The following is a 26,862-nucleotide window of genomic DNA, read 5'->3' as shown; positions in this document are numbered from 1 at the left end:
GCCTGGCTCTGTCACTGACAGCCCGGGAAGAAGGTGTAGGAATACAGGGACAGATGGACAGCCGGAGCCCATTTTCGTAAATAACTCATCTCTGTGATTTATCACATTTAATATAAATGAAATATAACGATTTTTTAATTTCATTATTATGTAAAAGCCTAGGACAACCCAGTCTTTTGCATAGGGTGACTTCACCTTAAATAAATATAAATTAAGGACGCCTGGGTAGCTCAGTCGGTTAAGCGTCCGCCTTCGGCTCAGGTCATGATCTCATGGTTTGTGGTTCAAGCCGTGCATTGGGCTCTGTGCTGGACCCTGCTTCGGATCCTGGAGCTCAGAGCCTAGAGCCTACTTCGGATTCTGTGTCTCCCTCTCTCTCTGCACCCCCCACCCCCCACTCTCTCAAAAATAAACATGAAGAAAATTTTTTTTAATAAAAAGATAAATATAAATTAAATACAGGTGACCTTTGAGCAACACAGGTTTGGACTGTGCTGGTCCACTTATGTGTGGATTCCTTTCAATAAATAGTGTAAAGATACTGCCTCTTATTTTCTTAATAACATTTTATCTTCTCTAGCTGTATTATAGTAACAGCATATGATACATATACAGAATATGCATTAAGTGACTATGTTCCAGTCAACAGTTGGCTGTTAGTAGTTAAAAATTTTTTTTTTTAATTTTTTTTTTTAATGTTTATTTATTTTTGAGACAGAGAGAGACAGAGCATGAATGGGGGAGGGGCAGAGAGAGAGGGAGACACAGAATCGGAAGCAGGCTCCAGGCTCTGAGCCATTAGCCCAGAGCCTGACGCGGGGCTCGAACTCACGAACCGTGAGATCATGACCTGAGCTGAAGTCGGACGCTCAACCGACTGAGCCACCCAGGCGCCCCAATAGTTAAAGTTTTTTGAAGTTTACTGTTTTTGAGAGAGAGTGTGCGTAGAGTAGTTAAATTTTTGAGGAGTCAGATATATATGTTGATTTTTGACTGTGCAGGGGCGGGGGTTGGTGCCCCTAATGCGCATGTTGTTGGAGGCTCAGCTGTATAATGAATCATTTCTGTTTGAAATCATAGAAATAAACATACAGCCATTTTCTGTAAGCATGTGCTGTGCGAGGTGCAATGATAAGTGATTTTCATCCTCTTTTCTAATTCCTTTCTGGGCTGTCAGACTTTTGTATTTTATATGGAGACGTGTTGCTTCTATAATTACAGTTATAAAGCCATTTTCATTTTGAGAAAAAGTGTTCCCTTTCCCTCACTTGGCTGTGCCTGCGCCCGTCTGCCTGCTGGGACCCCAAAATCAGGGAAGCCACACGAAGTAGGTGGGGCGGAGCCCTGTGGGCTATATCTTCGGGATAGAAGACTGTGTTTCACGAGTCCTTTTCCAATCTTCCTTTGAAATAATGCGTACTACAGTTTTGCGCATCCTGTTCCTGGCCAGCGCTGCTTTGTTCTCTACCGTGATGTTATTACAGTCACGGTCAGCTCCAAGTCCCATTGTCCTCTACAGGAAGAGCGCCTCCGGCGGGGTGATGACCTCAGATTACAGATGGCCCTAGAAGAGAGCCGAAGAGACACAGTTAAAGTTCCCAAAAAGAAAGAGGTAAGCGCTTCACGGGGAAGGTAAACGTTTGAGACGGTCCCGTAGTCGCTGGGGGAATGTCCCAAACCTAGCGTGCAGAGTACCCTGCCTTCTCAGAAGGTGCTCTTTTCTCCCTTGGCTCAACAAATACTCCTCGGGCCCGTGCTGAGCATGAGTGAGCCGAGGACGTACTAGAAAACACATCCGCCCCAGACATTACTCCCAAGGCTCTTCTGAGACCGGCCCCAGAGGAGATGGGCATGGGCGAGGGGCTTCTGTTGACCAGGGCCTCCCTTTCCTCCCGTGTAAACGAGCACGATAATAGCCAGGCGGTCTTGGCGGCCCTTACATAAGCCAAGCGTCAAGTGCTTTGGAACAAATTCCTGGCACAGGGTAAGCCCTCACTAGTGCCGGTCTCCACTGCCGTCATCAGCCTTACTCTGCGCCAGGCTGCCTGCTAGGAGCCTAAGGTGACTAGGACGCGGGTCTGCTCCCGTCAGGCTCATCCAGTCAGAAGACACAGGGCCAGCGGTTCCAGTGATCTCCTGTGGTACAGCACCACGGGGTCCCTGGCAGTAGCTGGCGGGGGGGGGGGGGGGGGGGGGGCATGCGAGCCGGTGGGCGGGGCCGCCCCCCAGGAAGGAAGGCCCTGGATGATGGCTGGCAGCTGGGGGCAGCGTTCGGGAGGGAGGCTGCAGTCTGGGCAAAAGCTTGAGTCCTTCTGGAAAGCCCTGAGGGCCTTTGAAGGTGGGCGGGGCATTGGGCACAAAGTGTATAGCTTGGTGTGGGTGGAGCCTGGGCCGCACTGAGACTTGGTTTTGTGAGGAGGTGGGCGGGGTGGGCAGCTCAGTTTCCTCTTGGCACCTCCCAGAGGGCTTCTCTTCCTAGGAGGCAGACAGTATTTATGGTTAACACGTGGATATTTGCTGTGACTGTAGCCAAGTAAAACCTGTCCCCTTCTCTTTGTCTCAAAGCATGGCTCCCACCCACAGCAGACCACTCTGTTGGATTTAATGGACGCCCTCCCCAGCTCGGGCCCTGCTGCCCAGAAAGCAGAGCCTTGGGGCCGGTCAGCCTCAGCCAACCAGACGAACCCCTGGGGCGGGCCGGCAGCCCCAGCCAGCTCTTCAGACCCCTGGCCATCGTTCGGTAAATACCTGCCCCCTTCGTCTCCCGTGCCTTCCTGTTGGATGTGTGAAGGGCAATAGGGCACAGCCTCTTGCTCTCTCCCCCCTTCTGGAGGTGGGAGTGAGGCAGGCCTTTGGTGGCGGGTTGGGGCTTCTCCAGTTCCCAACCGTAATGTCCAGTAAAGTCCTCCCGAGGACTGCAACACAGGGCTTTCTGTTTTGAATGGTTTTCTGCTTTGGTAGAGGGAAAGCTGACTTCCTCTTTGCTTCCCACACGCAGTAGAAATGGCTGGTCCCCTTTCTGGGACGTGTGTCAACTCTCTGAGCCTCAGAATTGCACCCAGCACCCCAGGTTAAGAAACTAATACATAACTGGAAATTATGATGTGCTTGCTGTGGTTGCTAATGAAAAGAGGATGTGTTTGCTGTAATTCTTCCTACCTGTTACATAAAGCAATAGTCAGTTTACTAGGCTAAGTGAATATTTTAAAGTTCTTTTTAATGCCAAATGTCGGAGAGTCTGTGATAGGAGATTTGAAACACGACTGTGGCGCAGATGCTTTAATCTGGGGAGAAATCTTGGGCCTGTGGGTTTCCTGATGGCTGGACACAGGGCCTGGCCTGAAGCCTTTGTAATGGCTTCCAACCCAGCCTGCTGCTCCGGGAGGTTCCCCCCACCCGGTGCTCTGAGCCCTGCCGGCCATGGCTGATCTGTCTGGGAACTTTCGGCGGTAGGTTTTGTGGCAACTTGCGTGTGTCTCTTTGGGGTCTCTGTTTCCCCCAGCTGGAACCATCTTTTGTGTTCGGCTCGGTTCCCTGGACGTTTGCCGAAGTGTACCGAACGCCAGGCTCTTTCCTGCTACTCAGGGACCCAGATGCAAACAGGTAGTGGTCTTGCCTTCAAGGTCCTGAGCAGGTGGGGGCAAGATGGGAGTTCCAGCATGGCAGAGGTACACCAGCTGGTGGGCTGGGCCTTGGTGGTGGGTCTTTAAGAGCATCCTGGGACAGGGCTTAGCTCAGGAGTCTGGCAGGCATGAGACAGGTATCTCGGAGGAACCTTCAGGGAAACACAGGAGGTGGCCAGGCTGTGAAGAGGCAAGGGTGTGCCTAGCAGAAGGCGTGGCTTTTGAGAGGCCCAGAGCGTGCAGTGGTGTAGTGGGTGCAGGTTACAGGCAGCGGGGAGCAAGGGCATGGGGTCGGGGCCCTCAGGGCCTGGCAGCCTTGTCCAGAAGGCAGTATCAGCCCCAGATGTCCTTTGGCAACGCCGTTGGCCTCAGGGACCCGGGCAGGTCCCCACATTTCCTTTGGCAGGAGCCCTCTGGGCCTTGGGGCAAACTGCAGGCCAAATGGCCTACAGGATCTCGGTCACCGAAAGCCAGGACCACGGTTGCCAGGAGCTTGGCAGTTCTCATGGCCCATGGCCTGCGCGCTGCGCCCCGGGGAGCTTGTGGGCTAAAGTGTTACTGAGCATACACAGGGATGGCGAAGGCAGCTCTCCTGGAAATGCCCACTTGGGTCCCTTCCAGACAGTGGCTTTGACTTTATTTTTAAATTTGAGAAATAGTTCCTCTGTAACGTGATGGCCACCTTGAGTTATGGGTAGGATGTTCTTCAGGAAACACTATCAATCCCTTTTGGAGTTGCGTAATGGATCATTAAACAGACAGGACGTTTTCTAGTGCCCAGAAAAGAAAACTGGCACGCTACGAGCCGGGTGCGTTTAACAAGATTGAATTCTGCTGAGTCTGTGGCTGATGGGGAGTGATGGAGGGGGGGGGGGGGCTTGGGGGTTGGGAGGGAGACTACTGCTGTCTACTTTTTTTTTTTTTTTGCTCTTTGACTTACTAGGGGTATGTGTCACCAGGTCAGGGGACACAGAATTTATGAATTTTCAATGAACGAGTTTGCCCCTCCCTTCCTTTGGCTGGGGGATAGCCCTGTGCCCTGTGCCCTGGATGTCTTGATGGAGCCAGGGACTTGACCTCATAGGGTGTTTTAAAGTGGGCACTTCAGCAGTTGTTAGCCATTCACGGTGTGGTGCCACCATCACTACTAATCCCAGGACATTCCCATCACCCCAGAAAGTGACCCCATTCCCATTAAGCAGTCACCCTCCGTGACCCCTCCCTCCAGCCCCTGGCAACCACCAGTCTACTGCGTTCTGTCTCTGGATCTTCCCGTTCTGGATATTTCTTACGTGTAATGGAATCAAACAGCGTGTGGCCTTTGTGACTGCTTCGTGTCACTCAGCGTGATGTTTTCAGAGTTCATCGCTGTAGTAGTGGCACGTGTCCTCACTCCGTTCCTTATAACGGCTGAAGAACATTCCATTTATAGTTCCACCGCATTTTGTTTAATCACTTAGCACTCGATAGACACTTGGGTTGTTTCCACTTTTTTGGCTACTAGAATCCAGTTTTTTAAAGAGAAGATGGAAACCTAAATTTTTGAAATCTGTTCATTTTTGCTCATTTCTGAGAGAGCGCGCAAGCGGGGGACAGGCAGAGGGGGACAGAAGGTCTGAAGCAGGTTCCACACTGCTGGCAGCAAGCCCGATGCGGGGCTCAAACCCAAAAACCACGAGATCACAACCTGAGCCGAAGTTGGACGCCGAACCGACTGAGCCACCCAGTCGCCCTGAAGTCTGTTAATTTTTAAATGTTGACAAGGAATTAAAAAAATTTTTTTTTAACATTTATTTATTTTTGAGACAGAGAGAGACAGAGCATGAACGGGGGAGGAGCAGAGAGAGAGGGAGACACAGAATCTGAAACAGGCTCCAGGCTCCGAGCTGTCGGCACAGAGCCCGACGCGGGGCTCGAACTCACGGACCGCGACATCGTGACCTGAGCCGAAGTCGGACGCTTAACCGACCGAGCCACCCAGGCGCCCCGACAAGGAATTTTAAAGTGAGAACATGATTTGGGGCTGATCAGATATATCTGCTGGTGGCCAGTGTGGTCTGCGGACTGCTAGTCGGCCATTTTCTTGCCCCTCGCCCAACCCAGGGCCCTGTCCTTGGTTCTGACGCACTTGGCATTTTAACCAGTGACTTGGGGAGAAAAGGGGACTTCAAAGCCCAGAGAGGCTCCTCCTTCCTCTGGTGTCACACGGCAAGTTAGGGGCAGGTTCAGTGCATGTGGCACCTAATCCTTTCCTGGAATCGCCATATGCCATCTTGGGCTGCTGCAGAAGCCTTCTGTGGCCATGCGTGTCCCGGAAAAGTCACCTCAGACCGTAGCGTGGAGATAACCAGTGTTAGAATGTTAGCTTATCTGCTTCCTGTTTTTTTTCTGGCTGTTATGTTTTTACATAGGTGAGGCCATATTGTATATCCGGCCTTACAAATGTATATAGGTATTTCCATCTGCACTGTGTGGTGAGTATTTCCAGGCATCAGAAACTCTGCGCTGCACGGCTCCCGTGGGACAGTGCAGGGCTGTGGCACCGTGACACAGCCCCCGGCTGTCCCCGGAGGTGGGTTGTGCAGCTCTGAAGCTCCGCTTCCAACAGCCCTGCAGGAGATGGCCTCACACCAGCTCCTCCATGCACTGGAGCATGGATACAGCCCCTCTCTGCTTCCCTCTTCCGAGAGCCGCTCCAGAGCAAGACACGGTGTCAGACTTGCCGATTAGCCTCAAGCAGAATCCGCTAGTGTGTGTTTTCTGGGCCACCCCAATGCCCGGAAACACATTCATACATTTGAAAGATGTAGAGAGTTCCTACCCAAGCGCTGGTAGTCGCCCCCGCCCCCGGATGAAAGGAACACTGTTTCGTGGCAAAGCCCTGCCATTCCCGGTTCTCTCCAAGCAGCATTGGGGGCGGCTTGGCCAAGCGGCCTTGGGAGGAAATGCTGAGGGCTGAGAGGAGGGCGGTCGGAGCCCGCCGGGTCAGCGGGGCACTTCCTCCTCTGTTCCAGACACACAAAGCAGCCACCTGGGATGAGAAGGGCAGACAGCCTGGTGATTCAGAAGGCCTTGGCTGGCTCAGGCCCGCTCACTGCCCGGGCCAGGACAGAGGCCGGCCGTCTTCCGCCCCAGTGGCAGCAGGTGGTGCTGCTGGTTTCCTGATGATCCCCGCCACTCAGTTCTGTGACCCCCACAATGTGACTGCCCCCCCCCCCCCCCCCCCCCCGCACATGAATATTCCTACGCGAGGCCTCGGATGAGCCAGGCTGGCGGGGGAGGGGCACAGGGACACTTGCTCCCTATGAATGGGCCCACAGAGCGGGAGGCGGAAGCTGCTTGATCTTTCTGCCCCGAGTTGCATCCTCCTTTGCTCTCATTCACTCGCGCTTTCAACAAGCATTTATTTATTGGGTTTGTGGTGTGGCCCGGGCCCCGTCGACTACACGGAGGACAGAGCACAGAGGAGCCTTGCAGCGAATCCACTGTCCATTCATGGAGGAGGAAGACGGAGCGCCGGTCCCCAGGGGCCGCGCCGTCAGCAGGCGTAAAGGGGGGGTCTGCCCCGCCAGGCTAGCTTATGTGGGCTGTCGGCACCCGTGGGAAAGCAGAGGGCACGTTTTCTGTCCCCCAGGTAGGTTTGAGGAAAGCGAGGTGCCACCGCGTGTAGCCTCCTGTGACTCCAAAAGTCAGCACGGTGCCTGGTACACACATAGGTCCCCAAGCACCACTCGCAGACTGGAAAGCCAGGAGCCCGCCATGGCTAAGCGGCTCATCCGTGGTCATCTGGATGACTGGCCAGGGATTGAACCGAGGGTGTCTTTCATCCCACGCCCAAAGCTCTCTAGGCTGTGACTGTGCTTTGTCTGCGTGCACGGCGGTGCGGGGGCAGGGAGCTCTTTCTGGACCGGAGCTTGTGGATTTTCAGCATCGTGCGTGCTGGGTTTTAAAGTTCTTGGCCGTGCTGTTTCAGCGTATTCTAAAGGGGACGCAGGGCACGTGGGAAATAACTGGGGGTCATAAGAGGCTCTCGAACAACGTTAGGGTAGAGTTGCACAGCAGCGGGGGGGGGGCCCGTGTGGGAAGCCTTGCCTGTGAGCCCAGGATGACGGGGCTCAGCGTGGTGCCAGCTCACGGAGAGGGCATTAGAATGCGCGTGATGTATATAGCCTCACGTTACTGTGTTCGTGCAAAAGGAGCTCCTCCGGAGACATTGAAGCACTTTGTTTTCACTCTTACCGTTGCCCGTTTATCAGTTTGAGGGAAAACTGGTGTTTCGACCCTCGTTGCCCGAGCTAGGGTCTGGATGGAGGAGCAAAGCCTGATTTTGCACCTGTGTGGCAGGTGTGCGGTTGCCGAGGGGCTTGCCCGTGTGAGGCCAGGAGGGGAAGGCCCGGGGCCCAGGGCTGGAGGGGTGGCGGAGTACCCCGAGAGTTGTCTCTTTGTGGGGACCGCCTGGGTTCCCGTGAATGCCTGATCCTTCCTTTTTACATCGTGTCCAATTGTCCGCCTCGCAAACTCCTGTGTATTCTTGGATACGCGGCTCACATATGCTGCGTGGAAAGATGTCACCTGTCCACAGCACTGCCTGCCCCGATCCCGTGGTCACCGACTGCCCGTGCCAGCCATGCTGGTTGCAGTAGGTGTGTTCTTGTTTCTTCTCAGAGGCGGGACCTGGACCCGGGCCTGGTGAATGCTGACCAAATGTGCTCAGAGCGAGGTGACTCCAAGGAGCGCCTGTGTGTGGGAGGCGAGGCTCATCCCCGCCCGGCGTTTGTCCATTCAGGTTGTGTGTCTGGCTGGTGCTCAGATGGTGGGCCTCTGCTTCCGAGAAGGCTTGGCCAGGCACCTGAGTGCTCCAGGAGCTCGGTGGCTCTCACACATCCTGGCTGCCTATTCTAGTCACTTCGAAGCTTCTAAGAATCCAGACGCCCAGGCGCTCCCAAGAGTCTGTGCGTGTGAAGGGAAGAGGCAGTGTTAGTGTTTTACTCACATCCCTCGAGGTTCCTAAGGACAACAACACCTGAAAACCACTTCTCTGGTGGCCCCTGAGCCGCACGGCCAGTGAAGTCTTGCCAAATCTAAGGCGTTTGAAAACTCTGCGCAGCGCGTCAGAGCTTAGGGGCAGCTCTTATCTGTGTGTGTTTCTAACACCCCGAATTGTCCAGAAGTGGTCACTGAACTCCAGTGTTCAAAGATGCCTCACCGGAGGAAGTTAGTGTGGAAACTGCAAAGTCCCTTCCGGCCCCGGGGTTCTATAGCTCCCTTGATCCTTCGCCGCTTCCCTCCAGCCCCCAATTAGTTGTCGAGCATCTTTTGCGTGTGAGGCTCAGTTCTGAGCGCGGGGCAGGAGCGGCGTGGGCCAGGTAGACCCGGCCGCTGTTCTGTGGAACACGCGCTCCAGCTGGGGAGGCGCATTGTCACGTGAGCTAGCGCAGGGGTGAGTTCCTTGTGAGGGGTGAGGGGCTGGGCTTAGAGTGGGTGGCTGAGGGATGAGGTGTTGTGGAGGCTGCAGGGTAGGGGTCGGGCCTTCTCAGCAAGCACCTCCCACCCCTCCAGACACACAGCGGTGGGAGATGACCTTGTAGACAGCTCCGGTAGAGATGGGTGGCTCTGTCTTCACACCAGCTGGACACCGTGGCTCAGACATTATCACCAAGACCCAGACTTCTTTGCGCAGCCCGAGCCTGTGGGCCCTTCCCCTCTGGCCTCCGGCCTCAGAAGCCCCAGGTCCTGCCGCCTTGGGGGCTACCTCGTGTTCTCAGTCCACAGCCCAAGGGATAGGGAGGATTTCTCTGTAGCTCCTCTGCCATCCAGGGGTTTGGGAGTGGGGGGCTTGGGACCGGGGTACTTTGCAGGTTCACGTCAGCTGGTGGAAACCCTCCCCGGTTGCCACCGCAAGGTCAGTCCGCCTCAGACTGGGACTGGGAGTAAGCGGGGGGGGGGGGCGGTAATTCTCCCAAGGAAGTCAGGGTATCCTTCAGGGAAACAGGGCAGGAGTGCTGGAAAGTGGCCAGGGGTCTCCTGATGGAGGCGAGCGGATGGAACGGGCAGCAGCTCTCACACAGTGCCCGAGGTGGTCAGGTCTGCAGGGGCAGGAGCGTGAGCCTCCCGGTCCGTGTCCTCCTGGCGCAGATGAGCTGGGGGGTGTAGACCGGTCTCCTGACGAGCTCGTGCAGTTCTCGTGGCTGCTGGCGAGCAAGGGGAGGCTGAAGAAAGGGTGTCAAGATTCCCACGCTCTGGGGCTCCTGGGTGGCTCAGTCCATTAAGTGTCCGACTTCGGCTCAGGTCACGATCTCACGGCTTGTGAGTTCGAGCCCCACGTCGGGCTCTGTGCCGACAGCTCAGAGCCTGGAGCCTGCTTCGGATTCTGGGTCTCCTCTCTCTGCCCCTCCCCTACTCACGCTGTGTCTCTCTTTCTCTCAAAAATAAATAAACATTAAAAAAATTAAAAAAAAAAAAAAAAAGAAGAAGATTCCCTTGCTCACAGGGAGCCGGAGCAGTCTGCCAGTCTCTCCCTGACACTTTCTACCACATGGCTCCCTCTAGTCAAGGTGGAGAACCAAGGCCCCGTGAGGTGCTGGGTTGGGGACCGAGCAAGGACCCATCCCCACTGTGATCCCAGCCAGGACCAGTGTCCTGCTAAGCGCCTCGTCACGTTTGGCAGAAGTGGGCCTGGGGAGAGCTGTCACAGTCACAGGGAGGTGGCTCTGTGTGTGCTTCTGGGAAGACCTGGAAGGAAAGGTCAGAGCAGCTTCTGGAGGCAGGTGGGTGTTTCTGGAGGCCTCTGGAGGGTGTGGGTTTGGGGGAAGCAGCAGGAGAGGTCCCAGGTCCACACAGGAGTTGACAGGCTCGGGTGTCCAAGTGGTGGTGGGAGTGAACCTTGCAGGTCCGTCTGCCTTGGCCCGTGCCCAGCCACGCACGCTGCTGCTGGGGCTGTTAAGAGGGGCCTGCGTGGGAATGGGGCCCAGGGAGGCGAGTCCTCTGGAGGCCTGGGGGACATTCCCTGGTCTTCTCTGACACTGGCAGTCACCACCCTTCCTGCGGCCCTCTCTGAACCTCAGAGCTCAGCCAGATTGTCGCAGGAGCCACCCGCACACCTGCAGCGGGGAGGAGCGTGACAGGGGTCACAGCCCAGGGAGACTCTTAGGCAAAGGAGTAGTTATGGTGCTAAACGATAGGTGCTCTAAAGGAAAGCTGAGTGATTCCAGAGGAGTTAGTGAGGGCAAGCGGGGAGGGGAGAGGCGGAGGGACTCGAAGGCCCAGAGGCAGCAGGCGGTTTACGTGCCCTATTGTGTGTCTGGGGGTGCTGGGGAGGTCAGTGTGGCTGGGGAAGCATAGGCAGAATGAGGACATCTAACACACATCTCTTTGGAGTTCCAGAAGAGTTTATGCTTGAAAAGATAATGATTGATGGTTTTTAAGTTTGTGGCAAGGTGCTACTTCTCAGATCCAGGAAGCCTGGTGAATCGTAAGCAGGATAAAGTAAAAGAAATCCCCACCTGGGCACATTGGCAGGAGACTGGAGAACACCACAGGAAGGGAACATCTTTTAGTTTTTATTTTAATGTTTCATTATTTTATTTTTGAGAGAGAGAGAGAGAGAGAGAACGCCGGTGGTGGAGGGCAGAGAGTGGGGGAGAGAGAATCCCAAGCAGGCTCCCCACTCAGTATGGAGTCCAACATGGGGCTCGAACCCCTGAACCGTGAGCTCATGACCTGAGCTGAAATCGAGAGTCGGACATTCAACTGACTGAGCCGCCCGGGCGCCCCTAAGGAAGAGAACGTCTTAAATAAACCCAAGGGAGCATTTGCACCACTGAAAAGAGACGGCAGTCAAGCGGATGGCTGACTTCTCAATGAGGATGGCCATTGCTGGCAAGCAGTGGAATAAGGTCTTAGGTGCGCTGGAAGAAACACCATCAACCTTGAATTCCCTTCCTAGGGAAACCTCTTTCTTGCCAGAATGATGGTAAAATACATTTTGAGACACCAGCGAAACATCTGTTACCCTCCGGAATTCTGGATTCATTGAAGGTATTCCTTAGGAGCAAAGGTGAAATAGTGACATTTGCAGGCAGCAGAAACGTCCCAGCTTCCCATTGTGACTTGGTCTTTTTGGTTATTCTGGCTCCAGCCAGGAGCCCTCCAAGGAACCCGGCCAGAGTCGCCTCAGCTGAGCAAGAGATGCTCCCAGTGCTGTGGTCACTTAAGAGATCCCAAGGGTTTCAGGAATTCGGGACCAGGAGCCGAGGGTGCAGAGACCAATATGTATATTTCATGTCATTTCACAACAAGTAGTAAAAATGTAACAGGATTTGAGCGGCACAGTTCATAAGCCTGCGGATTTGTTGTTCTCAGTGACAGGAGCACACGCATTATTTTCAGTCCCCTTCAGAATACTTAACAAAGACTTGATCCTGTGCTAGGCAAAAAAAAAAAAAAAAAAAAAAAAAAAAAGAGGCCAGCCTCAGCACATTTCTGGAAACCGGGATCACCTAGAACACACATTCTGACTACAACATCCTCAGCAACAAAAGGAAGACTAGAGAAACTCCATATGCTTGACATTTGAAAAACTCCTCTGAATTCTTGAGTCAAAGAAGAAATTCTAATGAGAATCAAAACACTTAAAACCAACTAGTAAGGTAAATATTTTTATCCCAGAATTTGTGGGGCCACTAAAGCAATAGTGAGGGGGGAACTGGTAGCTTTCACTGTTTACAGAATAACGTGACACCGAAAGTGGAAGAAATGAAGTAAGGATAAGAACAGAAATGAGTGCATTAGAAAACAAACACACGGGACAGTCATCGCTGACCGAAAAGAGCAACAAATAAAACAGATCTCTGGCAAGAATAATTTTAAAAAATAAGGAGGAGGGGCGCCTGGGTAGCTCAGTTAGTTAAGTGTCTTGACTCTTGATTTCGGCTCAGGTCATGATCTGTGGTTTGTGGGTTCAAACCCCACACTGGACTCTATGCTGACAATGCGGACCTGCTTGGGATTCCCATTCTCTCTCTCTCTCTCTCTCTCTCTCTCTCTCTCTCTCTGAGACCCTCCCTTGCTCAAGCTCACTCTCTCTAAAGAAATAAACTTAAAAAAAAATTTTTTTTTAAATAAGGAGGAAAGACGCAGGCGTTATTAGGAATGAAACAGGGGGACATAACTGCCCACACTGCCAAGGTTTCACACGGAGTAAGAGGCTGTTTGGTCAGCTCTGTGCTTTCAATCTGAAAACTTAAAGTGGATAAATTTAGAAGGAAAACTTAGCAGAGCTGACCGGAGATCAGTAGGAAATCCGTAAATAGGGGTAGTGCTGTATCATCATTAAAGGCATCGAGTCAGGACTTAAAAATCCTCCCCACCCCACAATCCACCCGGAGGGCTTTCCTGGCAGATTGTAACACCACTCTGGAAACAATTCCACCTTTATACAAACTCCTTCAGAGGGTAGGAAAATAGGGAGTATCCTGCTATTTTATGAGACTAGCATAACCGTAGCATCAAAAGCAGACAGGACATACAGTGTGAGAACAGACCTGTCAGGCCACTCCCGCTCAGGAATACAGATGCAAAAAGCAGATAATTGCTAAACCAACATGAAAAATATAAAAAATGGTAGAGTACATCAGGAGAAAGTTTGCAAGGACCCCGTCCTTAGAAAACATATACATACGTGTACCATATCACAGACGAGAAGGGGAAAATCATGCTATCATCTTAATTTTAAAACTGATAGGGGCGCCTGGGTGGCTTGGTCGGTTGAGCGTCCGACTTCAGCTCAGGTCATGATCTCACAGTCCGTGGGTTCGAGCCCCGCGTCGGGCTCTGTGCTGACAGCTCAGAGCCTGGAGCCTGTTTCAGATTCTGTGTCTCCCTCTCTCTGTGACCCTCCCCCGTTCATGCTCTGTCTCTCTCTGTCTCAAAAATAAATAAACGTTAAAAAAAAAAAAAAAAAATTTAAAACTGATAAAATTCATCAGCCATTCACTGTGAAAGTCTTAGCAAACTTGGAATAATGAGGAGCTTCCAGAGCCTGATTAAGGGCTTCTAGAAGGAAAGAAACCTATAAATGGTAAGTGCTACCATTTAATGTAAAACGTTGAAAATTGATCCTGTAAGAGCAAGACAGGGACACTGGCTGTCCACACTCGTGCTTTACGTTGACGCTGGTGGTCCCAACCAGCACAGTGAGGCAGGAAAAGGAAAGAAAAAGGGTAAAGGCTGGGAAGAATTAGGCCATCGTCACTTGCAAGAGATGTGCACACAGAATAAAAAGGAAATATGTACATAGAAAAAGACCTTTGAGGTGGAGGGAAGGCTTTCCTGGTCATCACAAAAAGCACAAATTACAAAAGAAAATACCGATAGGTTTCTCCCCATTAAACTTCAGAACATCTCTGTTCATCAAAAGATACCTTAAGGGGGCGCCTGGGTGGCTCAGTCAGTTGAGTGTCCGACTTCTGCTCAGGACACGATCTCGCGGTCCGTGAGTTCGAGCCCTGCATCAGGCTCTGTGCCGACAGCTCGGAGCCTGGAGCCTGCTTCAGATTCTGTGTCTCCCTCTCTCTCTGCCCCTCCCCTGCTCATTCTCTGCCTCTCTGTCAAAAATAAACAAACATTAAAAAAAAAAAAAAAGATACCTTAAGGAGAGTGAAAAGAAAAGCCACAAATTGGGAGGTAACATTAATGGAACATTATGAACATTAATGCAGGGAACATTAATGAGATTATGGGGCAGTTCCCAGAGCACCAGGACTTGCACCCACACAGCATAAGGCATGACTGTGGAGGCCACACGGGCATCACTCGGTGAAGGGGAAGGAGCTTCGACCGAGGGCCTCACACGTATGAGCGCACTTGGGGATGAGAACCAAAGCAAAACCTAGCCAGTGCCTTCAGCGGACCAATCACATGCGGGCACCCCCCCGCCCTGCCACGGAGCGGAATATTATACAACCATAAAAAGGAACACGTTTCCACTGCACGTCAACACAGGTGAACTCTCCCAAATAAAATGTGGCGTGCGTGAATAGAGCAGGCCGTACAGGATGTGTACATTTATATATAGGTAAGAAAGTAGGCCCAGCTGATCGATAGGTTGTGTAAGGCTGCCTCTATGGGGTAGAGGGGGAAGTCGAAGGAAGGGCCAACACGAAATTGATGAGGATTGGGGTGGGGCCACCATTGCGGGGGGCACTTCTCCCTGAAAGGCAGCAGTGGCTTTTAGTTTGTTTTTACTTTTTCGCATGTTTGTTTTTGAGGGAGAGACAGAGCACAAGCAGGGGAGGGGCAGAGACAGAGACAGAGACAGAGACAGGATCTGAAGCTGACTCTAGGCTCCGAGCTGTCAGCACAGAGCCTAATGCGGGGCTCGAACTCGCAGACCCCGAGATCATGACCTGAGCTGATGATGTCAGACACTTAACCGATTGGGCCACCCAGGCTGACAGCCAAGCTGTGGCTTTTAAACATTGTTGTGACTCCATCAGAAGCTACAGGTGCAGGTTGTGTGTCCGTGCTTACACGTGAGAAACGCCCCGTGTCTGTGTGTGACCGAGGTTACGGACTGGTACAACGGGATCGACCCCTTATGTTAGGTGCGTTCTCTTCTACTCTTTTGAAAACCGGTTGTGACCCACTAAGTTGATTTGCCACTGACGGTTTGAAAACATTTTATTGCCTAGGTACATAGGCATTTGCTTCTGATTCCTTTTCACATACACCTCTGTTTTATTCACCCTCTGTCAAAAGCAGAAACCACTCAAAGCAAGTGGGGACGGGATGCTGCCAGGGCCTGTGGCTGGAGCAGCAGATGGGCAGGGCTCGTTCCTTGGGGGAAGCCTGTGGACTCCGGGGAGACGGGCTCGAACTCAGCTCGGGAGGCTCCTCGTGAGACCGTGTATGGCGGGGACTTTGGAAAGGTTCTCCGCGGTTTCCTGTCTGGTCCCTTCCCAGCAGGCCAGGCCCAGTGCACTCCCCGGGGTGGGCACCCCCGATGGCTGTCGGCCCTGGCCTTCAGCTCTGTCCAGCTTTGCTGGCGTGGGACAGCACCCTTTGGGTGACTGCCTGTCTTGACGTGGGGCCCAGCGTCCTCTCCTTTCTCTCCCCAGCCGCCCAGCGCTCTCCGAGGATGTATCTGAGCCTACCCTGCCTTTCCACAGGTGCCAAGCCAGCTGCCCCCGTCGACCCGTGGGGAGTGCCCACCGGAGCCAGCATACCCTCCGTCTCCAAGGGCTCGGACCCCTGGGCAGCCCCACAGCAGCAGGCCCCCAGTGCTGGGAAAACAGCCGACGCCTGGGCCGCAGCCTCGGCCGCCAAGCCTGTTTCGGCCACTGGTGAGACCTCCCTCTGCCCAGGCTCCGAGGGCCTCTTTGGGCCCCATGCCTTCCCCTCTTCTGGCTCCGAGGCGTGGGATCTGTGGGTTTGCCTGCATTTGCTGCTGCTACCCCGTCACCTGCAGCCTTTGTCCCCAGTCTCCCGATGCCACAAGCCCACCGTGAAGGGTGAGCTCACAGGTCTTCTGGGCACCGTGCCTCTGTCCAGAGGGAGTTTCCCGAGGGGGTCTGGGCAGGCTACCCTGTGGGCGCTCCTTCCAGTAGCTTCCTACAGGCTCTATCCAAGTCTCGAAACCTAGCTCCCAAGTACCTCCACCCACGCTAGCGCCTCCTTCAGTCTGGGGTTGGGGCAGGCGGGAGCAGTCGCAGGCAGGCGCCCCCACACCGTGTCCTGGGAGGCCAGGATCCTCGGCCTGGCCCCCTCCCAGACCACCAGGTGACCCTGAGCCCCGTGCGATGGGGTAGACCTCTCCCCTCCTGCTCCCAGCACACCCCTGGGTTGTAGACTGGACGGCAGAATCGCGGGGTCATGTTGATGTGCCCACAGTCACCGGCCTCTTATGTTCACCCAGGGGCCTTTGATCTCTTCAGTAATTTGAATGGTACAATTAAAGATGACTTTTCTGAATTTGACAACCTCCGAACTTCAAAAAGAACAGGTATGTGAAAGATGGTAGTCGTTTCCATAACGTCTGTGCCTTTGACCAGCCCAGTTGTTGCAGAAATAATCGGCTTTCAAGACCTATCAACTTCCTGCATTTTGTTGTGTTTTGGTCTCGGGAGCTCTAAGTGGCCGATTGCAGGAATTCACACATTGGCAGTGAAAAGTCATGCGGTTGGGTTTTTCTTTCACCCCGTCCTGGTGTCGGGCCTGGGTTTCCTGTCTCATTCACCTCTCTGCCTCGGCCCCGCCCCCAAACCCCAGAGGCTGCCTGCACGAGCCCCAGCCTGGCATGGCCCCTCCCCTCCCCCCCCCCCCCCCCCCCCCCGCTGTCCAGCCTGAGCCGCTATGACCGTCTACTTTCCTCCCGAGTCCCCACTCCCCAAGCTGCCCCTTTTGCAGACAGCCCGAGCTCTGGGCCTGGACACGGTGTCTCTGCCCGACTTCGTCACCCCCGTTGTGGCTCCCACCCAGTGCCTGTCAGAGGCCCAGGCCCAGTGCCCCCGGGGCTGGCGGGGCATCAGGGCAGGTAGGGTACAGAGAGACCAGACCAGGGGGAGGGGGCCGAGGCCAGAGGCCAGGGACAGAGCCAGGCTGTCTCTGTCCGTCTCTGGCCACGCCTCCCAGCTACATAGAGCAACTTCTCTCCTTTCTCTTTCCTCTCTCAGCTTCTCCCCGTGCCCTCCCCGTTCTCCATTTGCCCCCCACCCCCACCCCCTTCCTCCCTCCCACCTCCTCCCACCCCTTCCCCTAGCTACAGCTACAGGCCTGGCTGGCCCTGGTCTAAGGTACGAGCAGCCTGGTGCCCCGGGTCACCCCTCGGGCCCCCTCTCAGCTCAGGGGACCAGAGGCCACATAGAACGTGCTGCTTCTTGGGGTCTTTCTTTCGCTGCGTTAAAAAAACAAAATGCCATGCGTGTCCTCTGCGGGCCAACTTACAACCTAACTGTCCTGGCCCACCCACGCGTGCCTCAGCGAGAAGGCGGTGTGGCTTCTTTGTGTGGACATCGTTCCGTGGACTTGCAAAATAGGTACCCCCAATTCTAGAGCTATTTCCACTGCAGAAAATTTGGGAAAGTTTGTGGAAGGAAATGAAAATCATCTGTAATCCTTCCACCCACCCCAGCCGCTGTGTATGTTTTCTGGGCTCTGTGTATACGGTCTTTTTTGTTCAGCTCATACTGTCCAATGGAGTTGGGTCCTCCCCCCTCTCCTCCTTTACAGAAGAACAACGGATTGAAAAATGGAAAAATTTTTCTCAGGACATAAAAAAAAAGACTTCAGCAACTATTCCATCGCTGTGTAATATTCTCCTTGCGTTGCTCAGCGGTAATTTATTTGATCTGTAACTTTTGGGAGGACATTTTAGGTTGATTCCAGGTTTCGCTCAAGTAAATAATGCTGCTGTGAACAGCCTGGTGCTTACATCCCTGTTCACATTTCGCATTATTTCCCAAGACTGGATTCCTAGAAATGGGATTACCGAGTGGAGAGTATGACCATTTTTAAGAACCCTTAACCCCATTGCCGCGTTGCATCTTGGCCAAGCACACTGCGTTCCCACCAGCCTGTCTCAGTACACCCTCTGTTGGCTGAATTTTTGAAAATAACTTGCTTTCTTCTCCATCAAGAAATTCACGTTCATTGTAGAAAATGGACAGTGAACACACACCAAAAAGTAAGCTGCTCGTGCCCAGCCAGCAACCTGAAGGAGCACCCCGGTATTTTGGGGGGGGGGGTAATCATGCTGTCTGCGTTGTCTTGTCACTTGCTTGTCTTCACGTAACGTTGTGATACGGCTCTTCCCTCAACATCGTGTCTTCTGTCCCTGCGCTCTGGGTTTGGTTACGTGAACCGGGGGTCCTGGGAGCTGCCCCTGTGGCCGACTGTCCCCGGTCAGGTCTGTTGGAAACAGCCCTGCACCGAACATCCCGTCTTCTGCGTGGCCACGTGGGGTGCCCCCCGGAATGCCTGTGTCTCGCTTGGGACTCTCCTGGGGTTGGCGTCTCGGGGCCCCACCCTCCGCTCTCACCGTGCCCGCGTGTGTCCCTATCTTGCAGCTGAGGCGGTGGCCTCTCCACCGTCCCAAAACAACGGAACTACAAGCCCCGACCCCTTTGAGTCTCAGCCCCTGACCACCGCCTCGAGCAAGCCCAGCAGCTCCCGGAAAACCCCCGAGTCCTTCCTGGGCCCCAACGCGGCCCTGGTGAACCTGGACTCGCTGGTGACCAGGCCAGCCCCGCCGGCCCAGTCCCTCAACCCGTTCCTGGCACCAGGTATGCGCACCTCCCGGCCCCCCCACCCCCGCCAGTCGTCCGCCCTTCCTGAGAACGGGTTTGGGGCAGGCCTCGGGCCCTGACCTCTCCTCCACCCCTTGGGGGGCGCTTCCTGCCGTGTCCCACACGCTGGTGCCAGATGCTCAGAGGCACAGCCACAATTGCTGGGCTTCAGCGGGTAGGGGTGTGAACGCCGGTGTGCAGTGGTGGGGTGGGGGCTGGAAGACAGCCCCTCTCCTCAGGTAGACCGAGACCCCTGAGCGGAAGCTGTCCCTGACGCGGTGCCCTTGGCCAGGGAGACCCTCCGGCAAGCACTGCCTCCTGGCCGGGCGAGGGCAGTGGTGGGGTGAGGAGGGGCCGGAGTTTGCTGCCCAGCTTTCCACTCTCTGGGGGCCACTTTCCAGGGACCCACGGACCCTCACTTCAGCCCCGCGAGGGGCTGGATTCTGCCTTTCCAGGGCTCGGAACCCCACCTTCCCATCCCTGTGTGTGTCCTCCCTGCCGGCAGGCTCCTTCTAAAGGCCCGCTCTCCACCCTCAAAGTCTCCGTGTGGACAAGCCCCCAGCCCTTGCTTTAGCGTCCAGGGCTGCTGTGGCCGGCTTGGCCCTGCCTTCTCTGCCCCTGCACTCACACCCTCAGCTGCCCCGAGCCCCTCTGCTTTCCCTGCCCGGAGCGCCCTCTCTCCGGTGGGAGATCACAGTCCTTCTCGGCACCCAGCCCAGATAATCCTCTCCCTCCGGGGACCGACGCCCCCGAGATTTCCCAGCAAGGCCTTGGGAGCCCCAAGGGCCGGGATGTTATCACATTCAGGGCGTTCAGTCTGAAGCCCACCGCAAGACAGATCTGAAGCCCTGGGCCGCGGCCCCTCATAGAACCCTGCAGAAAAGAGGGACCCCAGGACTTAGAAGAGTTGAGGGTGGGGACCCTGGGGCAGAAGTGAGGTGTGTGGAGGGCCTGGTCCTGCCCAACCCTGTGATGGGCAAGGACGTGGTTGCTCCTTGCTCCCTGTGCAGGATGAGAACCCAGTGTCTAAGCCAGGCTGGCCTTCCCCCCGCTCCCCCCGGTGGCCCGCCATCCCTCCCCCCACCACTCACCCGGCGGCGCCCCACCATCCCTCCTCAGGGGGCTTCTGCTACCTCTAAGGTGGCCCTGCTCCAGCAGGGCTGATCTGCAGGGTTGCCAGGGGCTGGTGCGGGGACGCTGGCTGTGCCCTCAGCAGGGCGTGTGTCTCCCCAGGGTGGGGCAGAGAGCAGGCAGGGCAGCGTCTCCTGGTGGTGACCTGTGGGGGTGCCCTCAGCAGGCAGCCTTTGTGCTCTGGGGCTGGGATGCTTTGGAGACTCAGTGCTGGCAGCTCTCGCGTTTTTGGCAGAACATCAACGGACATTTTTGCTGAAAGCTGGGGAAAGGTTTTATGACGTATGATAAATTCTGGACATGCTAGGTAAGACATGGCTGCATGCACTTCTTGACTGCGGGGCTTCTCAGAGCCTTTATCATGCCAGCCCTTGGGTCCCAGGGCCCAGCATGGAGACTGCCACCCTCCAGCAGCAGTTCCCAGCTCCCCCTCTGCCCTCCTCATTCCCGGCCCCCCGTGGTCACGGAGCTCGGACCGCGTTCCGTGGCACGCGGAACACGGGAGCAGTGCCGGCTGTTCGTCGTGAGGGAGCCCCACGAGCTGGGCACGGTTGCTGGCACTGCCCCATTCAGGCTTTGGGGCTCTGGATGAGTCCCTTGGCCTCTCACAGCCTCGGTCTCCTCACGCGGACACCGGAGACCCAGCCGGCAGATGCGTGTGCGCGTGCAGAATAGCGTGTGCGAAACAGCAGGCGCCGGGAAGGGCTGTTCCCAGAGGGGTGCACTGCGGAGAGCACGTGCTCCCGGTGGCCGCCAGCTTCCGGCCCTTGGACCTGGGGATGGATGTTGTCCTGACGAGGGCCGCTGTCCCTCCTGCTCTCTCCTCAGGTGCAGCCGCAGCCTCGGCCCCTGTCAACCCCTTCCAGGTGAACCAGCCCCAGCCGCTGACGCTGAACCAGCTGCGGGGGAGCCCAGTCCTGGGGACCAGCACGTCCTTTGGGCCGAGCCCGGGGGTGGAGCCCATGGCTGTGGCCTCCATGACCTCCACAGCCCCGCACCCAGCTCTGGGGGGCAGCGGTTCCTCCCTGACGCCACTGGGCCCCGCCACGATGAACATGGGGGGCAGTGTGGGCATCCCCCCGTCGGCAGCTCAGGCCGCCGGCACAACCAACCCTTTCCTCCTCTAGTGCCCGGGCCTGGGACCCACCACAGAGCGAATGCCCAGAGCACCTGTGCCTGAGGACGCCCAGCAGGGACTCGATTGCAGAAGGGGGGGGTGGGTGTTAGGGCTTTCCACTTCCGGCTTCCTGATAAAAGGGTTGCCTCTACGGCCCCGATCCTCAGACTCGAGCGGCGGCCGGCCTGCTAGACGTCAGACCCGGCACGCGGGTCTCCGCGCCTTCTGAGGCCGCCGCTCGCCCGTCCCTGGCCTGTAGCCCGACCCTGCCCGGTCGCCTCCCCGCGTCCCCCCCACCCCCCACCCCGAGCGTGAGGTCCCGGCTCCTGTGGAGATTGGCCAGCTCTCTGGGGCCTTGGACGAGGGGGCGGGAATTGTCCGTGTCGCCCTTGCCCTGAACCTCAGCCCGAGGGCCTCTGGGACGCTGCCTGGCCCGGGCCTTGGGACAGCCACCGTGTCTTTGCCCCTGACCTCCAGCCCTAGCAGGACCCAGGCAGTCCCAGGTGTGGACGGAATGAAGCACCAGCTCCATGAGACGCTCACCTTTTGGGGACGTGGTTGTGCATATTTTATTTTCCTTTGACTCGTGTGTGAGTTCAAAGTAACCACCACCACCGTGGAACAACTCGAATTAAATCCACTAGAGCAAGCTTTAAACTAATCTGAGCATAACCCCGCCACGTGGCTCTATGCTTGTATACGTTTGCACATATTTTGTTTAGTACAGTTTCATATTTGAGTTTGCAGAATTATCTAATAGTCTTTTTTTGGCTAATATTTTTATAACGTGGTTCTTATTTAACTGTCTAGTTTTGATAGAATTTACCAGGTCTGGCTCAATTAAGATATTGGCACGTGTCATGTTAGTGGTTTAAATGCTCTTATTTATGGTTTTAACTCTAAGAAAATTTAAATAGGAAGAGACAAAAAAAAATGCCTTATGGAAAAACTAAAGCAGATTCTTTATAGGGAAAAATAGGGGAATTTGATTACACATAAAAGATGATGTTTATTTAAAAAAAACAAAACCTACAACAGCAACAATGACAACATCCCAGCCTCCAGTTGCCTTTTCCTTTCTTTCACTCCCTTTTTTTGGTGACTTCCCAAACTGATTGATTTGTAGCCTTTTGGGCTAGATCCTGAGAGAGGCTATTTTTCTTACCAATACACCACCGTCAAGAAAGTTAAAGAAAAAAAAAATCCAATGTATGAATGTGACTCACCAGTTTGTATCGGCTAATTCCCTTTTGTAACTGAAGGCACGCGCAGATCGACAAAGGACTTCCGTTGGCAGTGGAAATCTGAAACGGAAGAGGCGTCTTGAACCTTGTGTCTGTGATCTCCTCTGTCTTAATCCGCACTCAGGGTGAAGATGGGGACGGCGTGGAGATGGCGGGTGTCTGGGGGTGCCCGTGGCTCCCTGAGGACAGCCTCCGGGCCCAGAGGGGTGAGGGACCGGGGCTGGCCCTGACCCACCCGGCTGCGAACTCCAGACACACACACTGCAGACTTAAAAATAATCATCTCTTATTTTGGAGAGGAGGGGGAAAAAAAAAGTCCTTCTCACACAATAGATTTTTAACAAACGTGCACTAATCTCACCCCCCCCCCACCTCCTGCTTCCCCCCGCCCCCCACCACTGTAAGAAAAGTATGAAGTCATGAAATAAAGACCAGAAAGGATGCGCTTCTCCCCAGGGAAGGGACCCCACCCCCCACCCCCCAATCCCGCATCTGGTCAGCCTGCCTGGCGGGCGTTCCGGTCTTCCTTTCCGCCCTGGACTTTTCGACCCTGACCCCAAGGGCAGCGGACCCCGCCCCCGGCCATCCTCCGCCCCCTCGCTGGTTCCAGGAGGAGATGTGACCCTGAGCACCGCCCTGAGAGCCGTAAGATGCCCGGTGGCGAGCGGGCGGAGTCAGAATTGCCTTCTCAGGCCACTCCTGTTTGCTATTTTTACAAGCTCACCGTGCTGCTCCGAGAGGCCGTCCTCCGGCCCCAGGAGCCACCGCCGGAGCTCCTAACCGGCCACACCTCGGCCAGAGCCGGAGGCCCGGGGCTGGACCACGGGCCCCGGCGGCGTCTGGCCTCTTCCGACCTGGGGGAGGGGCCTCTGCAGGCCGCTTCCCCAGGGAGGTGCTTTCACTCGTATGGTGCGAGCCCGGACCCCGTCACAGGCCAGCAGACCAAACCTGACTACTTGGCCAGTGATTCTTGGTCACAGTCAAGACCCCTTCCTGACGTGACTTTGAGGCCCCCACATGGTAGCCACTGGGCCGCCGAGGCCCCAGGAGACCCCCGTCCCTCCCCGCCTCCCGGCCCAGGCCCGTCCCAGGCGCCTCGTCCCTGTTGCCTGCTGCACTGATCATGAAGCCACCGGCCGCTGCCACACGTGTAACACACATGCCCTCACGCCCCCTCCCGATGGGCACCGTGGTAGGGGTGTCACCCAGCCCTTTTCTCAGTCCCAGGGTCCGGTGGCTGGTTTTGAACTTGTGTTGACTATTGATACTTATTTACTGTACAAATATAATTTATCATTTGTATCATGATGCGGTTTCTGGCTGTGTCCTTCCCTCACCCCCATCTGCACGTCAGTCCCGCCACGCAGGAGAGGGGTGGGCAGGAGCAGGGGGAACGGTGGCGAGGTGCATGCCCCGTGGTGGGCATGCGGCTTGGCTTCCCTCCCGTGAGGGCCCCTCGCCCCAAGCTCTGCCCCGGGGCAGCCCTGCACACGCACCTCTCGGCCGAAGACCTGGCCTGGCGTCCGCTCCGGGAGCAGGACTCAGCAGGGACCCTGGGGAGGGTTTGCCTGAGTCCAGAGCAGCTGGGAGCGCCCCTCTGCCAGGGTGCCCTGGGTTACACTGCGTCGAAAGCCACCTGTCCGTGGCATGACAACCCGCTTACTTCTTACAGAGTCCAGTGCCTGGTTGGTCGGGCGGCTCTCCAAGCAGTGATCGGGGACCCCAGCTGCTCCTTCTCGCGACACCGCCACCTTCGACACACGTGGCCCTGAGGTCTGCGGGGAAGGCAGTGAGCGAGCAGAGCGAGGAATGTGAGGTTTCACGAGGGCCAAGTCTGGCGGTGGCTTCTCCCCGAACCCTCGCCAGCACCGGCCCCAGGGCTCCAGCTAGGAGCAGGGAAAGGGGGAAATGCAGGCTTCCTTTGTGCCCTGGGGGACGGGATGTGAGTTGGGTTAACACGGCTGGTCTCTGTCACAGCAGGCCTTGTGGCCGCCAAATGCAGATTTCATTCTTCTGCACATAGAGTGTACCCCTACCCCCGAGGGCAGCATCCTAGGGTCGCACACAGAACCACCAGAGAGCGTATGTGGAGGTAATCTGTTACACGGCAGTAGAGAACAAGCACACACAGAATTCTGCCCTATTTCCTTGCTGTCTTACCCTCATATTGTTCCGACTTCCTGCAGCCCCTGTTGAGGCCATTTGGGATAACGGGAGGAGCGTCACCCCTTAAACCTGATACTTCCCGGGAGGCTGTTACTTGTCCCGATGAGAAGTTTTACTAGGACTTTAGTGTCCCAACCAGTTTTGTTTCTTCCCTCTTCCCGTCTGTTTCTTATCTGTTCCCCCAAGTCCCATCGGCTTCTAGAAACCAATTCCTTTTCCAACCTCTCCATGCCCCCAAAGTTCTGGATTCGTCGTTTCTGCCATTCAGCTTTCCTGAGCTCACCGCTTCACTGTGCTAGCTTTCCAAGTGGAAGGATCGCTCAAGGGAGGTTTGAAATGGGTCGGGCCTATAAGTGGTGAACATCTTTCAAACCCACGTTTCTTTGGCCAGAACAACTCACAGGGACCCACCTGTGTACCACGGGGCCCTGGGAAAACGCAGTCTTCTTGTGAGCCCAGGAGAAAAAGGAGATGCTCTAGTGAGCACACAGCTTTCTCACGGTGGAGGACAGAGGGAACAGCGAGGGGTGACCTCGGGGCCATCCCCTTTGTTCTTTGTGTGGATGGTCACAGATCTCCACCCTGCTTCCCCAGTTCCCAGGCACAGAATACCCTCAGCCTCTGAAGTTTCTAGCATTCTCCTGCCCTGACTGGGAAGAGGCACGAGGCAGCTTTCTGAGGAGATGGTCACATTCTACACCTTGGCAAGGAGGATGAAGGGTACGCATTGGTCGAAACTCCGCGCGTGCGTGAAAATTAAGATTTCTGCATTTCATTGCACGTAAATGTCCCCTCAAAAGAAATGGCACCTGAAAAACAAGTACCGAACCCTAGTTAAGGAGAGGCGTGCTGACATGTTGCAGAAGGAGGTGTAGTGATGTCTGAGGTCTATTTTGCACTAAAACTTGGACGGATGGAAGGGGGGAGGCGAACGCAAGGGTGGGGAGATGGCGACAGGAGTCTAGGCGGCTAATAAGCAGCCGGCCATTCACTGGGACATTCCAGCTTTTTCCTTGTTTAAACATGTTAATAAGAAAATGTTGATAAATTTAAAAACTGCAAAACGGAGGCACCTGGGTGGCTCAGTCGGTTGAGCATCCGACTTCAGCTCAGGTCACGATCTCACAGCTCGTGAGTTCGAGCCCCGCGTCGGGCTCTGTGCTGACAGCTCGGACTCTGGAGCCTGCTTCGGATTCTGTGTCTCCCTCTCTCTCTGCCCCTCCCCTGCTCATGCTCTCTCTCTCTCTCTCTCTCTCTCTCAAAAATAAACATTAAAAAAAATTTTTTAACTGCAAAGTGGAGAGGACGAGAGGAGGGTGAAACACGCTATGTCATCGGTGCTGGCATGCTGGGCCTGATGGGAGGGGTTCGGCCCCTCAGAGCTGCAGGAAGGTGAGGAGGAGAGAGGAGAGGCATGTGGAGGGCCCGGGTTTCGCTGGGTGCAGCTGTTCGCAACCCAAGAGCCACGTGGAGCTCGAACTCACAAACCCCAAGATGAGGAGTCCCATGCTCTTCTGACTGAGCCACCCAGGCGCCGTCTTGGATCATTTCCTTCTCCTCGTGAGCCCTGAAGCTGAGAGTGAGGGCTCCTGGAGGCTGGAAGAGGGACAAAGACGTGGAGGAGTTTTCTCTGAGATGCCGGCAGAGCTGGCTGGGGAGAGTGGGGTCCGCCTGCGGCCGCAAGGCAGCCCTGGCCACGGATCGAGCCTGGCAGTCCTGTCCTGGCCTCTGTGACCATGCCCCGGCCCCGCAGCACCGCGCGGGCCCAGGGCTAGCTTTCGTAGGGCCCAGGATGGCCGGGTGAGGACACGGGAGGGGACACGGGCACAGCAGTTGAGGGCATCGGATGAACGTGCCTGTAGTGACAACTGTGACTTTTTTTTTTTTTAATTTTTTTCTTTAACTTACATCCAAATTAGTTCTCATCTAGCGCAACAATGATTTCAGGAGTAGATTCCTTAGCGCCCCTCCCCGCCATTGAGCCCATCCCTCCTCCCACCACCCCTCCCGTAACCCTGTTTGTTCTCCATATTTATGAGTCTCTTCTGTTTTGTCCCCCTTCCTGTTTTTGTATTGTTTTTGCTTCCCTTCCCTTATGTTCATCTGTTTTGTCTCTTAAAGTCCTCGTATGAGTGAAGTCATATGATATTTGTCTTTCTCTGACTCATTTCACTTAGCATAATACCCTCCAGTTCCACCCACGTAGTTGCAAATGGCAAGATGTCATTCTTTTTGATTGCCGAGTAATACTCCATTGTAAATATAGACCACATCTTCTTTATCCATTCATCCATCGACAT

General features: G+C 55.2%; 1 protein-coding gene across 5 annotated transcripts in view; it reads left to right on the top strand.

Annotated features, from left to right (window-relative positions):
• The window catches only part of EPN2 (epsin 2), an 87,730-nt gene extending 64,026 nt beyond the window's left edge, over positions 1-23,704 (top strand). For 4 of the 5 annotated variants that reach the window (XM_058705082.1, XM_058705085.1, XM_058705081.1 and 1 more), the window contains 6 exons: positions 1,520-1,612; positions 2,566-2,740; positions 15,791-15,964; positions 16,537-16,623; positions 18,686-18,901; positions 20,864-21,281. In XM_058705082.1, the coding sequence (XP_058561065.1) occupies positions 1,520-1,612; positions 2,566-2,740; positions 15,791-15,964; positions 16,537-16,623; positions 18,686-18,901; positions 20,864-21,162 (1,044 nt within the window). In that variant the 3' untranslated portion in view covers positions 21,163-21,281. Of the gene's footprint in view, positions 1-1,519; positions 1,613-2,565; positions 2,741-15,790; positions 15,965-16,536; positions 16,624-18,685; positions 18,902-20,863 lie in introns of all 5 variants that reach the window. The other variant, XM_058705084.1, reaches the window with a different exon arrangement.
• The last annotated feature ends 3,158 nt before the right edge of the window (positions 23,705-26,862 follow it).

This window comes from Neofelis nebulosa, chromosome 16, assembly GCF_028018385.1.
Source record: "Neofelis nebulosa isolate mNeoNeb1 chromosome 16, mNeoNeb1.pri, whole genome shotgun sequence".
Taxonomy (NCBI): Eukaryota; Metazoa; Chordata; class Mammalia; order Carnivora; family Felidae; genus Neofelis; species Neofelis nebulosa.
This window is presented reverse-complemented; position numbering and strand designations above follow the sequence as displayed.